Source organism: Ipomoea nil, unplaced genomic scaffold (genome assembly GCF_001879475.1).
Source record: "Ipomoea nil cultivar Tokyo-kokei standard unplaced genomic scaffold, Asagao_1.1 scaffold1407, whole genome shotgun sequence".
NCBI lineage: Eukaryota > Viridiplantae > Streptophyta > Magnoliopsida > Solanales > Convolvulaceae > Ipomoea > Ipomoea nil.
This window is the reverse complement of record NW_017617835.1, coordinates 6,117,580-6,130,607: the sequence shown is the minus strand read 5'-3', so window position 1 is coordinate 6,130,607 and position 13,028 is coordinate 6,117,580. Positions and strand designations below refer to the sequence as shown.

The 13,028-nt window shown below is 37.4% G+C and overlaps 2 protein-coding genes and 1 long non-coding RNA gene across 3 annotated transcripts in view; 2 read left to right on the top strand and 1 right to left on the bottom strand.

The window, feature by feature from the left end:
• The window catches only part of LOC109186468, a 5,152-nt gene extending 1,605 nt beyond the window's left edge, over positions 1-3,547 (top strand). Inside the window, exons 4-14 of the mRNA XM_019336459.1 lie at positions 80-191; positions 303-633; positions 1,137-1,350; positions 1,448-1,537; positions 1,669-1,924; positions 2,092-2,204; positions 2,457-2,555; positions 2,637-2,684; positions 2,836-2,946; positions 3,051-3,144; positions 3,238-3,547. Of these exons, the coding sequence (XP_019192004.1) occupies positions 80-191; positions 303-633; positions 1,137-1,350; positions 1,448-1,537; positions 1,669-1,924; positions 2,092-2,204; positions 2,457-2,555; positions 2,637-2,684; positions 2,836-2,946; positions 3,051-3,144; positions 3,238-3,359 (1,590 nt within the window). The 3' untranslated portion in view covers positions 3,360-3,547. The remainder of the gene's footprint in view (positions 1-79; positions 192-302; positions 634-1,136; positions 1,351-1,447; positions 1,538-1,668; positions 1,925-2,091; positions 2,205-2,456; positions 2,556-2,636; positions 2,685-2,835; positions 2,947-3,050; positions 3,145-3,237) is intronic.
• The window catches only part of LOC109186476, a 23,603-nt gene extending 16,236 nt beyond the window's left edge, over positions 1-7,367 (bottom strand). Inside the window, exons 1-2 of the long non-coding RNA XR_002055143.1 lie at positions 7,355-7,367; positions 4,739-4,743 (exon numbers count right to left, since the gene is read on the bottom strand). This is a non-coding gene — a long non-coding RNA (uncharacterized LOC109186476). The remainder of the gene's footprint in view (positions 1-4,738; positions 4,744-7,354) is intronic.
• On the top strand, positions 4,774-13,028 carry LOC109186467 (probable serine/threonine protein kinase IRE). Its single transcript, XM_019336458.1, has 18 exons — positions 4,774-5,379; positions 5,614-5,681; positions 5,801-5,977; positions 6,124-7,434; positions 8,319-8,491; positions 8,659-8,908; positions 9,105-9,197; positions 9,303-9,443; positions 9,543-9,635; positions 10,504-10,699; positions 10,784-10,869; positions 11,218-11,306; positions 11,392-11,443; positions 11,537-11,593; positions 11,685-11,855; positions 12,192-12,272; positions 12,453-12,676; positions 12,775-13,028. Exons 1-17 carry the CDS (start codon positions 4,929-4,931, stop codon positions 12,552-12,554), a joined length of 3,591 nt encoding a protein of 1,196 aa, XP_019192003.1. The 5' UTR covers positions 4,774-4,928; the 3' UTR covers positions 12,555-12,676; positions 12,775-13,028.

Sequence of the window (13,028 nt, the reverse complement as noted above, 5' to 3'; positions counted from 1 at the left end):
TGCTATTAAAACCTTTATCTATACTGATCTGTATTGGAGCCCTCAATGCAATTTCCTAATGTTTATTTCTTCTATGTAGAACATGAATGATTTGCCAGCATCATATGATGAATTCATGAAAAAGAAAATGCCCATTACATCACCCCAGTCTTCTCCCAAATTACCTAAAGTGCCAATGGATTTGTCGTGGGGTAAGCTTTTCACAAATACTGTTTTATTTGTTCACCCTACAGAATAATTTAAGTTTATGAATTATTTGCATGAATGGGTCATGGAAGTTTTATATTGACCTTGTGGAATAGGTGCCTTGCCCACGTTGGATGATTTAAAGAATTTTGTTGGCAGCAATGCTGACACATCAAAAGTTAAATGGGCTTTCAAGTTTTCAGCTTGGAATTGGCGGCAGAGAGATCGATCTCTAAGTTCTATTATTGAAGGTTTGCGGAAGACAAAATCAAGTGAAGGCAATCAAATGGTTTCAAATGATGTTAGTGCCCCAAGGAATAGAGTAGAAAAATCAGCATTTGTAACTGAGCAGGGAAACATAGTGGCTGGTGGTACACATACTGTGTTAAATGCTCTTGCTGCATATCTCCGATATCTAGAGGGCACTGCTCGTGATGAATGGCAGGAGTATGTGTTAGCTATGATACCGAAGTGTTTTAGAGTATTGTTTTCCTCCTACTTCAAATTTGATTCATTGTCTCACTTATGACATATATATCTTTGACTAGCTTTTTCATATTTGAATTGGTTTATCCATTCTAAATGTGAGCTTAGTTTGGCCCCTTTAGATTATATCCCTCTTGCTCTGAAGAATATTTTCCTCATTTGATTGTGTCATCTTATTTCATTTAGCTTAGGTCACGGTTGCATTTCTTTATAAGAGCATGGGCTCAAGAAATAGTCCATTAGATTGTCCAGTTAGTAAAAATTATTGGTTTGGCATATATCACAAAAAAGAATCTAGAAAAAGGAAACTGGTCTCTTGTTTGAATAGTCAATGAAATTGGTCAATTGGATGGTCCAATATCCTGGGTATTAACCTTTTTACCAATTTGGTGATGTTAACTCTTTGCTTCTTTAATCACTTCAGGTCAGTAATGTAAAGGGAGCTCATTTGATTTGTATTACAGGGTACATGGAAAACTTCGTGACGCTGAGACACGGGAAGGAGCATCATTTGGTACCCTTTTTGGGTATGCACTGCTTCTTGGGATTGTATCTAGAAGAAGAGTATATTATGAAGCTATCAAATATGAGAAAGAAAGAAACGGTGGATTTATATCTCCTTTTGGATATTCAGCAATAACTGTTGCTGCAGCGATTGATACAGTCTGTTCAATGGAGGTACTTGTCTTCTTATAATTTGGTTTTGATGACTTTATAAAGGAGGTTTCTTGTATTGTTTGATTTCTTTCCTCATTACTACATTTTCTTGTGGTAGTGGTATTGGCTTTTGGCTTTAAAAAGTCAAGCAACAGGCCAAGGAAATCTCTCTGTTAGGATATGGAGATGGAATGGCCATCTGATACATGTAAGTTGTTTCTATTTTTGTTTTTTTGCTAGTGCCTTCCCAATATTGTATGTTGCTCCTTTCTTTTGCCTAAAATATGGAGGTTGGGAGTGGTGGGATTGTGTGATCCACTATTTATTGCAATTCTGCAGTATACAGTTGCTGGTGATCGAGGCCCTGCAATTATGCTTGTTCATGGTTTTGGTGCTTTTTTTGGGCATTACCGTGACAACATAAATCCTATAGCCAAAAGTGGGAACCAAGTGTGGGCATTGACACTTTTGGGGTTTGGAAAATCAGATAAACCAAATGTTGTGTACAGTGAAGTGATGTTGGCTGAGCTGATCAAAGATTTCATAGTTGATGTTGTCAGAGAACCGGTACATCTTGTTGGGAACTCACTTGGTGGTATGCTTTCAGTGCTTCATGCTCCAAATACAGAGCAAAACACATAACCTTTTATCTATGTATTATACTGTTGTGCCACAATGATGTGTTCTTGCAATATTTTGAACTATTTTTGAATGACTCGATAGTTTTAACTTTTAACTGCTTGTATGTCTTCCATTTTCTAGGCTACTTGGCTGCTATTGTTACTGGTATTTGGCCTGCTCTAGTGAAGTCTGTGGTCCTTGTGAACAGTGCTGGCAATGTTGTTCCTGACTATACAGCTTCGAGATATTCTAAAGTAAGATAGCATGGTTTTGGTGCTTTTTTTGGGTATTATCTCAACGGCATAGATCCTACTAAGGCTATTGTTTTTCCCCCCTCCCATTTTCTCATGCACAAATCAGCATTTACTTATTTAAAATGCTGGATTTCTGGTTAATAGCACCATGGTTTTAGTATCAGCAATTGTTATATATACTCTTACTTTCTTTAATTGTTTTATGTTTCTCCTGAAGTTAAATGAAGCAAAATGAGTTAATATATCTGTCAGGTTAGGCAAAAATCTGGAGCAGCTTGGCTTGGTGCTAGATTCCTTTCACTCTTCTTAAGATTTAGCCTCCGGAACATAGTTAGAGATTACTATCCAACAGTAAGGGGACCCGAGATATTTGTTACTGCTTCATTTGTTGCATGCTTTATGTATTCTTCACTTAAAATCTGTGTTCTGCAGAGACGTGATCGCGTGGATGAATGGCTTATTTCTGAGATGCTGAGAGCAGTATCCTTGTCTAGTCTACTAGTCTAAATCTCTTGTGATCATTCCCTTCTGACCGTAATTTACTGACTGTTTGAATCTCTCTTTTGGCCCCCAATTGATAAAAATGAGTTTTACTACTAAACTTGTGTGTCTGCACTTGACTGAAATTTAGTCGTATGACCCCGGTGTGATGGCAGTCCTGGAAAGCATTTTCAGCTTTGATCTCTCAGTTCCTCTTAACTATCTTCTGCAAGGATTTGAGGGAAGAAGTCTAGTAATACAGGTAATTTGTTCAGTGTCCACATTACTGGTCTGACAGAGAACCATCCATTAACTTCATCTACTTGTGCATGTATATACATTTTGCATTGAATCTTCCCTTCCCAGGGAATGAAAGATCCACTAGTCTCTGACAACTCCTCCAGGCTTGCCATGCTTCGCGAACACTGCAAAGGAATTCTAACCCGGGAACTAGACGCTGGTATTTGATATATATCGGTTGAATTTTCATTCTCAATCACTCCAATATGTGATCGCTTTCTTATTCTTTGTTCTCTCTGTGAGCGATTCTCAGGTCATTGCCCGCAAGATGAGAAACCGGAAGAAGTAAACTCCATCCTCCTGGAATGGGTAGCAACTGTTGAGGGTGAAGCTCTTACAGTCAGCCACCAGAATATAAATCTATTAGAGAAGTGATGTAATTTTCAGTTTAGTGTTTGCTTTTCACTTCAACTATAGACTGGTAGACTGTATAGTCAGCAACTAGGAAGCATATATACACTGGATGGCTGGATGCACTGCAATTATCAAGGTTTCCAGACAACCATGCATTTTCTTGTTGTAATACTATTTGTTTTATTTTGCTTATGATGGTTTTTTGTTCCCTGACGGCCCAAACGAACCAATCGTTATGCTGTGCTACAACCATGTGCACCATGCATGGTGCATACGGTTGCGAACGACGCTGTTTCACTATGGTGGAGTAATGGTGTTGTTAGTGGTACCGTTTAATTCCATCAATCAATTTTTTTTCTCACCATTGTCAATTGAGGTCTACTTCTTCTTCAGGTATAATGCATTTTATAGATATATAGTTCACTAATTCTGAATTTATACGTCATTCATTCTGAATACACAGTTACAGCGAACTGTCGTTAGCCAAAACAGAGTACCAGTAACCGGTGTGGATATATAGTTCATTAATTCTGGATTCATAGTTCATTAATTTTGGATTTATAGTTCATTAATTCTGGATATATAGTTCACTAATTCTAGATATATAGTTCATTCATTCTGGATATATAGTTCACTAATTTTGAATTTATAGTTCATTAATTCTGAATATATAGTTCATTCATTCTGAATACACAGACGCAGCGAATTGTCGTAAGCCAAAACAGAGTACCAGTAACTGGTATGGATATATAGTTCATTAATTCTAGATATATAATTCAAATTATGCACAACATAACGCCGCTAACAATAATTGAAAATGATTTTTTTTTTTTAAAGTCGGACGGCGTCGTTTTTAATCAAAATGACACCGTTTTGCAACCATGTGACCATGCATGGTGCACACGGTTGCACGACATAATTTGCCAACACGAACTAGGTATAATTATTCGGGAAATAGAAAATTAATATGAGAGTGTTTGGTAAATAGCGGGTACCCTGTTTGGGTTAGTGGATTTGACTAGTTAATAACATTAGCTGATTGTAGAAAAGTGTTTGATAAATTAGCTCTTAGCTAATAGTTGATTAAATGCAAAATGATTTTTTCGAAAATGTGTTCAAAGAATTTTTTTTGAGTTTTAGCATTTTAAAGTAATAAATTATTAAAAAAGTTAATTAATTAAATACTCATATTGATTATTTAACTAAGTGAAATACCGGAGTAATTAATAGTGAATAAGGCAAAATTGACTAATAAAAATAAATGAATTAACTAATGTTACCAAACAAATTCTATATATCATGTGACGTCATATTTAAGATAGGTAGTGCGAGCGCACGTTGAAAAAAAAAAAATGAATTAACGTACGTGATTTTGAAGGTGTATTCGTGTCGCCGTGTACGCTGCCTCCTTCCCGCGAAAATCTGATCTCTGTGAAAATACTGGCATCCATGTCCGGAATTAGGTACTATTCCTCAACTTTCCTTAACCTCCAGCTCTTGATCCGCCATAGCTATCTTCTCCGAAATACAATTTCCATGGGAGAATGAGCCAGATCCTGATATCTATATGCAGCTATAATCATCACTGCAATGTCGTCTGATGCCAATGCAGAATCAGAAAGAACCTCGAATTCAAACGCCGCCGTCCACAATGCGCCACTGTCCGCTGACCACAGAGACTCGGCGGCCAAGCCTCCCGTCGTGAAGCATCTACGGAAGATTGGTCCGATTAGCCGACCCGTGGCTGAAGACGACGAGGAAGATGATGCCAATGATGTTGCCGACGACGGCGACGACGATGATGATGATGGTTATGATGAAGAGGAAGGCTGTGAAAGTGACGATTCGTCCATGGTTGAGCCATCGTCTCTTGGCCTCAATCGCATTAGGACTCGCTCAGCTCCGTCCCCGCTCACAATTTCAAAAACTATTCGTATCCCTTCGGATTTTGGAGGCGGCAGTAAGGGAAGAGGTGGAGCCAAATCGCGCCCTAGGTCTTCATCCAATGCTGATCAATCTGCTGAACTTTTCGTGGGACGTGGTACGTGTGTGTGTATTTCAATCTATTCTCTCTCTCTCTCTCACCAAAAAAAAAAAAATAATAATAATAATAAAATAAAATAAAATTCTTTGAAATGTTGATTAGCTACATTACTCAATATTTTATAGATTGTATGCAATTGCATTGTCTCTGGATGAGCTAATGAATAAATTTAGTATCTTTATTTGTGTTTCCTAAACACAAGGGAATAAATGTTGTGTTATTTTATGTCAGGTAAAAAGGTCCACTGGAGTCAGACTAAATCATTGAGAGTGATGTCACCTCGGCGTTTGGATTCAGAGGTAGTTGCTGATTACACAGCATGGTTTATATGACTCTTTTATTCTGCCATATATTCAAGTTAGTTGAAAGGGTTAGGTTATTCAGCTTAATGTCATGTATGCTGATGTGCTTATTGTAGGGTTACCATGAAGCTTTTGCCAAGGAAATTCAATCTCCACGGTTTCAAGCTATACTGCGTGTGACTAGTGGTCGCAGAAGGAGAGTGCCAGACATCAAGAGCTTCTCTCATGAGCTCGATTCCAAAGGAGTCCGACCTCTTCCATTTTGGAAATCTCGTGCAGTTGGGAGAATGGAAGTATGAGTTGCTTTTTTAATGATCTCATTTATGTTATTATAGAATGAAAACAATTTGCTGCCTGCCATTAGTTACCACTGTTTCCCAGAAATTAATGATTTGAATCTTTTGAGTAACTTATTATTTTCGTACCTGCAATTCTTTAGGAGGTTATGGTAATGATTCGGTCAAAATTTGATAAATTAAAGGAAGAGGTTAACTCTGATTTGGGAATCTTTGCTGGAGATCTAGTTGGAATGCTTGAGAAGACCTCAGAACCACCCCATCCTTATTGGAGGGAGAGTTTGGAAGATTTGTTGGTTGTAGCTAGGCAGTGTGCAAAGATGTCACCTAGTGACTTCTGGTTGTGTTGTGAAGGTATTGTTCAGAATCTAGACGATCGCAGACAAGAGTTACCAATGGGTACCGTCAAACAAGCCCACACCCGCCTCTTATTCATACTTACTCGTTGTACTAGGCTTGTACGGTTCCAAAAGGAGAGTGGTTTTGAAGATCATGTTCTGTCTTCCCATCAGCTTGGTGACCTAGGCATCTATCCAGAACAAGTGCTTTCCCCTGTTATTGAAGATTCAAGTCACCCGTTTGGGCGGAAAGAATCGAGTGGGAGAAGGAACAAAAAAGCCCAGGGACCAGGCTATAGCAGTTTGACAGGTAGGCAAAATGAAACAAATGAGAACTTTGGTGAAGAGACCACAGAGGTTAGCACTGCAAAGAGTGCTGCTGCATCTACAGGAAGCTTTAGAATGTCCTCTTGGAAGAAGCTTCCTACTGCACCTGAAAGATATCAGAAAGTCCAGGACTCTGTTGATGCACCACCTGTTGATAAGTCTGATTCCTTGCTACATAAAGAAGAAACAGACAGCACTTTGAATCAGGATACTCCACTTCGCCACCCTGAGCATCCAGAGGATCCCCCTAAAGTAAGGAGGTTAAGCTGGGGAGATTGTGCTCAGCATAATATATCTTATGAGGATTCATTTATCTGCCGTATATGCGAAGTTGAAATTCCAATCATTTATGTAGAACAACATTCAAGAATTTGCACTATAGCTGATAGGTGCGACTTAAAAGGTTTGACTGTAAATGAACGACTTGAAAGAGTTGCAGAAATTCTTGAAAAGATGCTTGAATCATGGACACCAAAAACTGTTGACAGTGGGATGGTGAGTCATGAGGTAGCAAGAGTCTCTGCTATGAGCATTGCTGAAGAATTGGATGTCTCGTCTACAAAGCAGAATGGGTTGCCATGGCAATGCTCTCGAGACATAGTAGGTTATGCTCTAGAGTCTGATGCTACTGGGATTGATAATCTCAACAGTTTGTCTGGCGTGTCTAGGAAGGCCTTATCAGCTGGGAGCTTGACACCACGGTCACCACTGCTGACTCCTCAGAAAACCCCCATTGAGCTGCTGTTGAGTGGATGCGGAACAATATCTGAACATGAAAGTTGTCAGCAGGTATTTCACATATTGAAGATTTTGAATCTTGTTCTCTCTTTGATGTCTTCCCTACAATAAATATGTTTAATTGTTAATGAAAACCAACCATTCTGTTCTAATTTTGGTTTCATTGGATGGATACTTCTTGTGGGAGTTAACTGCTAATTTTCATCTGTCTGTTTTGAACTTCTTTTAATTTTGTCTGAGTCTCTGAGATCCTTCTTGTCTAAGGAGAACTCTTTTGTTTGGATGTTATGATTGTTTGCAGCAGGCATTGTTCTCTTATAGCACTCCTTTCTTTCATCCCCCTTTCAGTCTGGAATTATATATATATATATATATATATATATATATATATATATATATATATATATATATATATATATATATATATATATATATATATTGAAAGCAACCGAACATATCATTCAATTATCATTTAGTTACTGCTTTTGCTTTTGATATGTGGCTCTTACAGGTTTTGGTTTATTTAATTTTCGGAAAAGACAAGCAATTTTTTGGTTTTTTCTTCTCATATTATGTGATACATCATTCTCCCAAATGCCATTAGTCTGTTAGTGCTAACCTAAAGATAAAAGTTTTTGCAATTGTCAACTTTTCCCCCTCCATTCTTGTACTTTCTTGAAGATCTTAGATTCTTGCTATGCTGTTAAGCTTAGCTACAGGACAACATATTACCTGTTGGAGGAATTTATCCTCTTCGGAAGATTGTTGGCAGGGAATTATTTTTCTGCTTTGATATTCTGCTGCATCTCTGTTTACCCAATATGTTGGTACTATGAAGTATTATTTATCCTTGCATTTTTTTATTCTTTAATTTTTTTTTTTTTTTTTTTTTCAATTCTTAAATGTGTTAACTACAATATTTAGTGGCCTGACAGATAAGTAAGCTACTGGATATTGCTCGATCGGTTGCCAATGTGAACAACAATGACTACAGTACATTAGAATATTTGCTTGACCGTCTGGACGACCTGAAGTATGTCATTCAAGACAGGAAGGTTGATGCTCTTGTTGTCGAGACATTTGGGAGACGCATCGAAAAACTATTGCAGTGAGTTCAATTCATTTTCTGAGTTTTCTTACAAAATGACATCATGGTCTGCATAAAAGATTTCTCATGGTTTCAAACTGCCTGATAATGCTAGTTGCATGTAAATCTGTCTCCACTTCCCTAGTATTTTTGGGACCACTGACTGTATTTACTTAAATACTCTACAGAGAGAAATATGTCCTCCTCTGTGGACAGATTGATGATGACAGAGTGGTTGCTTCAAATAGCACTGCTGATGAGGAAAGCTCAGCAGATGATGATACAATACGCAGTGTGCGTGCGAGTCCTATTAACCTATGCTCTAAGGATCGGACATCTATTGAAGATTTTGAGATAATAAAACCAATCAGTAGGGGTGCTTTTGGGCGAGTCTTCTTGGCAAAGAAAAGAGCTACTGGTGATTTGTTTGCAATAAAGGTGAAGACTATATGATTTTGAGAAACCTAAACATGTTTTGATGTTCTCATGGAATCGTGTTGAAATAAAACGGGATCTTTCCAGTCAAAGATATTTGATGACCAAAAATATGCAATGTGTATATTATAGCCTTGCATTCATGCTTCACAGCATCTATTATTATTGAATTTGGGCTTGCTACTTAAAATTCTTGCAGGTTTTGAAAAAATCTGACTTGATACGCAAAAATGCTGTGGAAAGTATCTTGGCTGAGCGTGATATCTTAATTTCAGTTCGCAATCCATTTGTGGTTAGCATATCTTAAAATTTATTACTCATTTATTTTACACTTCTCTTGTACAACTACACATATTTTTCTAAACAATTTACAACTTTAAAATCTGTGGGCGAACAGGTCCGATTTTTCTACTCCTTCACATGTAGGGACAATCTTTATCTTGTCATGGAGTACTTGAATGGAGGAGATCTTTTCTCTTTGCTGAGAAATCTTGGCTGCTTAGATGAAGACATGGCTCGTGTTTATATTGCTGAAATTGTAAGTACACATTGGTTCTCTTTTAACAAACCAAGATGTGCCAGCAAAATTTTCAATGTCACAAAGAGTAATAGATGCACTTTAATTTACTCCTTTCAGGTTCTTGCTTTGGAGTATCTCCATTCCTTAAATATTATTCACAGGGATTTGAAACCGGACAATCTATTGATAGGCCCGGATGGTCACATCAAGGTCAATACTCTTATTACTAAACAGCTCTATGCCTCTATGTGGTCCTTTCTATCATCATCATAAATAGTTCTTGTCATTTTTATCACCATCCTTCCTTTTTATGCAATAAGACATTGAAAAAACAAAAGATGCAATACATGTAAGTATGGAAATGAAGTTTCTACTTCTATGAAAAAAATAATAATAATAATTATACTTTGCTAAATAGTAAATGGTTTCAAAGCCAGCCTTGGAGTGGTGAAACTTCACCTAGGCCAGAGATATCTTTCTTATATCTGGATTTTGAAGTACATTGTGTGTGCATGTAATAGTCACATTTCTAGAGTAAGGCATAGTAGCTTTATCTTTGTTAGGAATTGAGTGAACCTATTTCTCGTTAGAGTAGAGTATCTTTTAACTAGGGTAACTGTCAAGGTAATAGATCATGTTCCGATGGAGCTGAAAGCTTTCTTTGATTGTAAAACAGATGAACTTTTGTATTTCTGTCTGTATAATGAAGCTGTACAAGGTCCTATTTATACACACAAGCTAGAAAACAGCCACAAGATTCAAAAATTAAAACCCAAGTCTAGGAGAAACACTCTCTAACTCCCTCTTAGCTTTCTCTAACACTGATCATGTGTATTTCTCCTCTCAAATTTACTATCATGGTTGCTTACATATGCTAGGTGACCATGGGAGGATTTATAGCAGAGAAATATTTCCAGGCTTAAAGTGGTTTTGTTTTTGTTTTTTTTTTTCTAATTTCTGTTGAAACATGATGTAAACATATACGGAGTAGTTGTCTTCCTCGAACAAAATTTATGAGCTTCTACTGTTATGGGCTGCTTTTCTTGTCCGCTCATAAATCTAATCCTTCCCATCACAGTTGACAGATTTTGGGCTCTCCAAGGTTGGTCTTATCAACAGCACTGATGACTTGTCAGGTTCATCAGGTTCTGCTTTGCTTGGGAATGGTAAACTAAAAGTGCAATCATCGTTTAAAAGAGAAAAGCAGCAGAAGGATTCAGTTGTTGGAACCCCTGATTACTTGGCACCAGAGATACTCCTCGGTGTTGGGCACGGTATGAATCCTATTTCATACACAGAATAAATAAGGTTTTAGTTCAAGTGTTGCTGAAATTTCATCTTATTTATTGTTCTTGTAGGTGCAACTGCTGACTGGTGGTCTATAGGTGTTATTATTTTTGAGATCCTTGTTGGTATTCCACCTTTCAATGCAGAACACCCTCAGGTATGCCATCTTACTCTTTAGTGAAACCAAGAGGGTTGAGAGAAGTTACAGCTTGTTCTTTGGCCAATATCTTTACGAGTATATGTACACATGCTTGTGCTTCTTTTGATTTGATTCTTTATCACAATGAACTGCATAATAGCAGAGCCAAATCATAATTGTATTTCAAAAATGTTCTATGGATGCTCAATCAAATTCTGCCATGCCAAAAGTAATATGAAGCACAGTTATGTTTCCTTTAATCTGAACATGTTAGTCATTTCAGAAATCGCATGTGGCATTAATGCATGTGTCCAAAGTGTTGTCGTGGCTCAAAACTAATATAGGATATATTTGTATTTTGTGCAGCAAATTTTCAACAATATCATGAATAGAGACATACCTTGGCCGAAGGTACCAGATGAAATAAGCTCTGAAGCATATGATTTGATTAACAAGTAAGATTTAATTGCATTTTCTTTGCTGGTAACAGGGAAGTGCTACTGCTCATCGTACACTGTTTTATATGTATCTTTGCTTTAGGTTGTTGATCGAAAGCCCTGTTCAAAGATTAGGTGCGACGGGGGCTGGAGAGGTAATAACTTTCCCTCCAAATGTTTAATTTAGTAAATAATAACATAAAATATGTGATAGCAACTTCAATATCTATAGCGTTTCTCATTACTAGGTAAAACGGCATCCTTTTTTTAAGGATATCAACTGGGATACACTAGCAAGGCAAAAGGTCTCTCTCTCTCTCTCTCTCTCTCTCCATAAAGGATTCTAAAAAGTTCCTGGTAACAAAAATAGACTTGTACTTCTCTCGTTGCCCACAGGCTACATTCATACCAGCTGCTGAATCGCATGATACTAGTTATTTTATGAGTCGTTACATTTGGAATCCAGAAGATGAAGATGTCTGCGGAGGTAGTGATTTTGATGGCATGAGTGATGCAGGCAGTGCCTCATGCAGCAGCAGTACGTGCAGCAACGTACAGGACGAAGAGGTACATGCCTTATTGATCGTTTAATTTTGATTCGGTATCAAACCAACATTTGGATCCAAACATCATAATCATTGATGATAACTAGTGGGTTGGGTGGTCTAATAACACCTTAATGGTTCATTCTGTTAATAACATCTTCCACGGTCAAAGAACTCTTGCCACTACCACCATCATGCTAATATCTGCCTAATTCTTAACTCCCTTCTAGAATATGCTCAAACACAATCATGCACTCATAAGGAACTACGTAAAACCCAGTTGCTGCATTGACTATTAAATGCTTTTTGTATATATGTTTTGTCATGATCCATAATTCTATTTATTCCATTGATACAGGGCGATGAATGTGGCAACTTGACACAGTTTGGCAATCCAACCCTACAAGTGCAATATTCATTCAGTAACTTTTCATTCAAGGTAGGATATGCATGCTAGCCTGGGCTTTTGCTGCTGTAAAGCAAGAAAAGCACATCAGATAATGCTACATTCGTATCAGTTTTGCAGAAATTTCCAAACTTTTTGAAAGATACAAATTGCTGGCAAATTTATACACATTTTTACACTCTAATCATATAATTTCATTGCTTGTATTCTCAGAATTTATCGCAGCTGGCTTCCATGAATTATGATTTGGTAGTAAAGAATGCCAAAGAATCAGTTTCCGAAGCTATGAAGCAGCAGCAGCCACCCATGCCATGACAAATCAAGTACAGCAATTACATTTCTGGCGAGCAACAACTGTCTCTCTTGGATCATATTTTCTCCACAAGAATGATCGGTCAAGAACACGAGCAGTACGTGCTGCACAGCTAAAACCTTAGGTCAGGGAATTATCACAGATTCAAACAGTCATAGTTACGTTACAGCTTCAGAATGAAACAATTTTGACTCTACAGTGATTCCTTTTAATCTATCACAGGATTTAGGATGAAGGGGATGCCAAAATGGCAGTAGAATGGAACATATATACACTTGTGATGGGTGTGTTGTATATAATGGTATTGCTGTAAGTGAAATTTTGTTCTCTGAATATGAATCCCACTCTTACATATGCTTTGTTTCAAACTACATTTCTTAATTCATACCCAGAATATATATTATCAGTTTCTCAGCCTCTCAATCTCCTTGGAGCGGGGCAAGCTTCATCCTTAATACATTCTTTTCAGGAAAAAA